The sequence below is a fragment of the Haliaeetus leucocephalus genome, unplaced genomic scaffold, assembly GCF_000737465.1.
Source record: "Haliaeetus leucocephalus isolate CR32 unplaced genomic scaffold, Haliaeetus_leucocephalus-4.0 Scaffold360, whole genome shotgun sequence".
Classification (NCBI taxonomy): Eukaryota; Metazoa; Chordata; class Aves; order Accipitriformes; family Accipitridae; genus Haliaeetus; species Haliaeetus leucocephalus.
Genome location: NW_010972796.1, coordinates 5,117 through 5,646, shown reverse-complemented (window position 1 = coordinate 5,646; position 530 = coordinate 5,117). Strand labels below are relative to the sequence as shown.

The following is a 530-nucleotide window of genomic DNA, read 5'->3' as shown; positions in this document are numbered from 1 at the left end:
TGACCCACCAGAACCTCCTCGACGTTCTCCTCCTGGGCCACCTTGTCCTTTCCCTGTCCCCATGTCCAAGATGTCCTCCACCCCCCCAACGTCCCCACGGGTGACCCACCAGAACCTCCTCGACGTTCTCCTCCTGGGCCACCTTGTCCTTTCCCTGTCCCCACGCCCAAGATGTCCTCCACCCCCCCTTGCGGTCCCCACGTCCCCCGCCCCGCCGTGTCCCCACGGGAGGAGGTGACGGTGACCTACCAAGGCCCTCTTGACGTACTCCTCTTGGGCCGCCTTGGTGTTGTCCTTCTTGCCGGCCCAAGCCCGCAGCGCCGAGGCCTGGAGCGCCCGCCCATAGGAGAAGGTCAAGGCCCAAGGGCGCGCCAGGGGACAACGGTTGATGGCGTTGAGGTTGAGGGACGCCTCCTCCTCGCTTTGGCCACCCGACAGGAACGTGATGCCTGGGGACGGTGGGGACAAAGGTTCAGGAGGCCACCGGCGGGGACGGGGAGGGCGCGGAGATGGGGACGCGGGGGTGGGGA

The 530-nt window shown here is 67.5% G+C and overlaps 1 protein-coding gene across 1 annotated transcript in view; it reads right to left on the bottom strand.

Moving 5' to 3' along the window:
• LOC104835061 (fructose-bisphosphate aldolase A-like) overlaps positions 1–530 on the bottom strand; it is a 12,382-nt gene that overhangs the window by 6,818 nt on the left and 5,034 nt on the right. Inside the window, exons 7-8 of the mRNA XM_010572837.1 lie at positions 250–449; positions 91–154 (exon numbers count right to left, since the gene is read on the bottom strand). Of these exons, the coding sequence (XP_010571139.1) occupies positions 91–154; positions 250–449 (264 nt within the window). The remainder of the gene's footprint in view (positions 1–90; positions 155–249; positions 450–530) is intronic.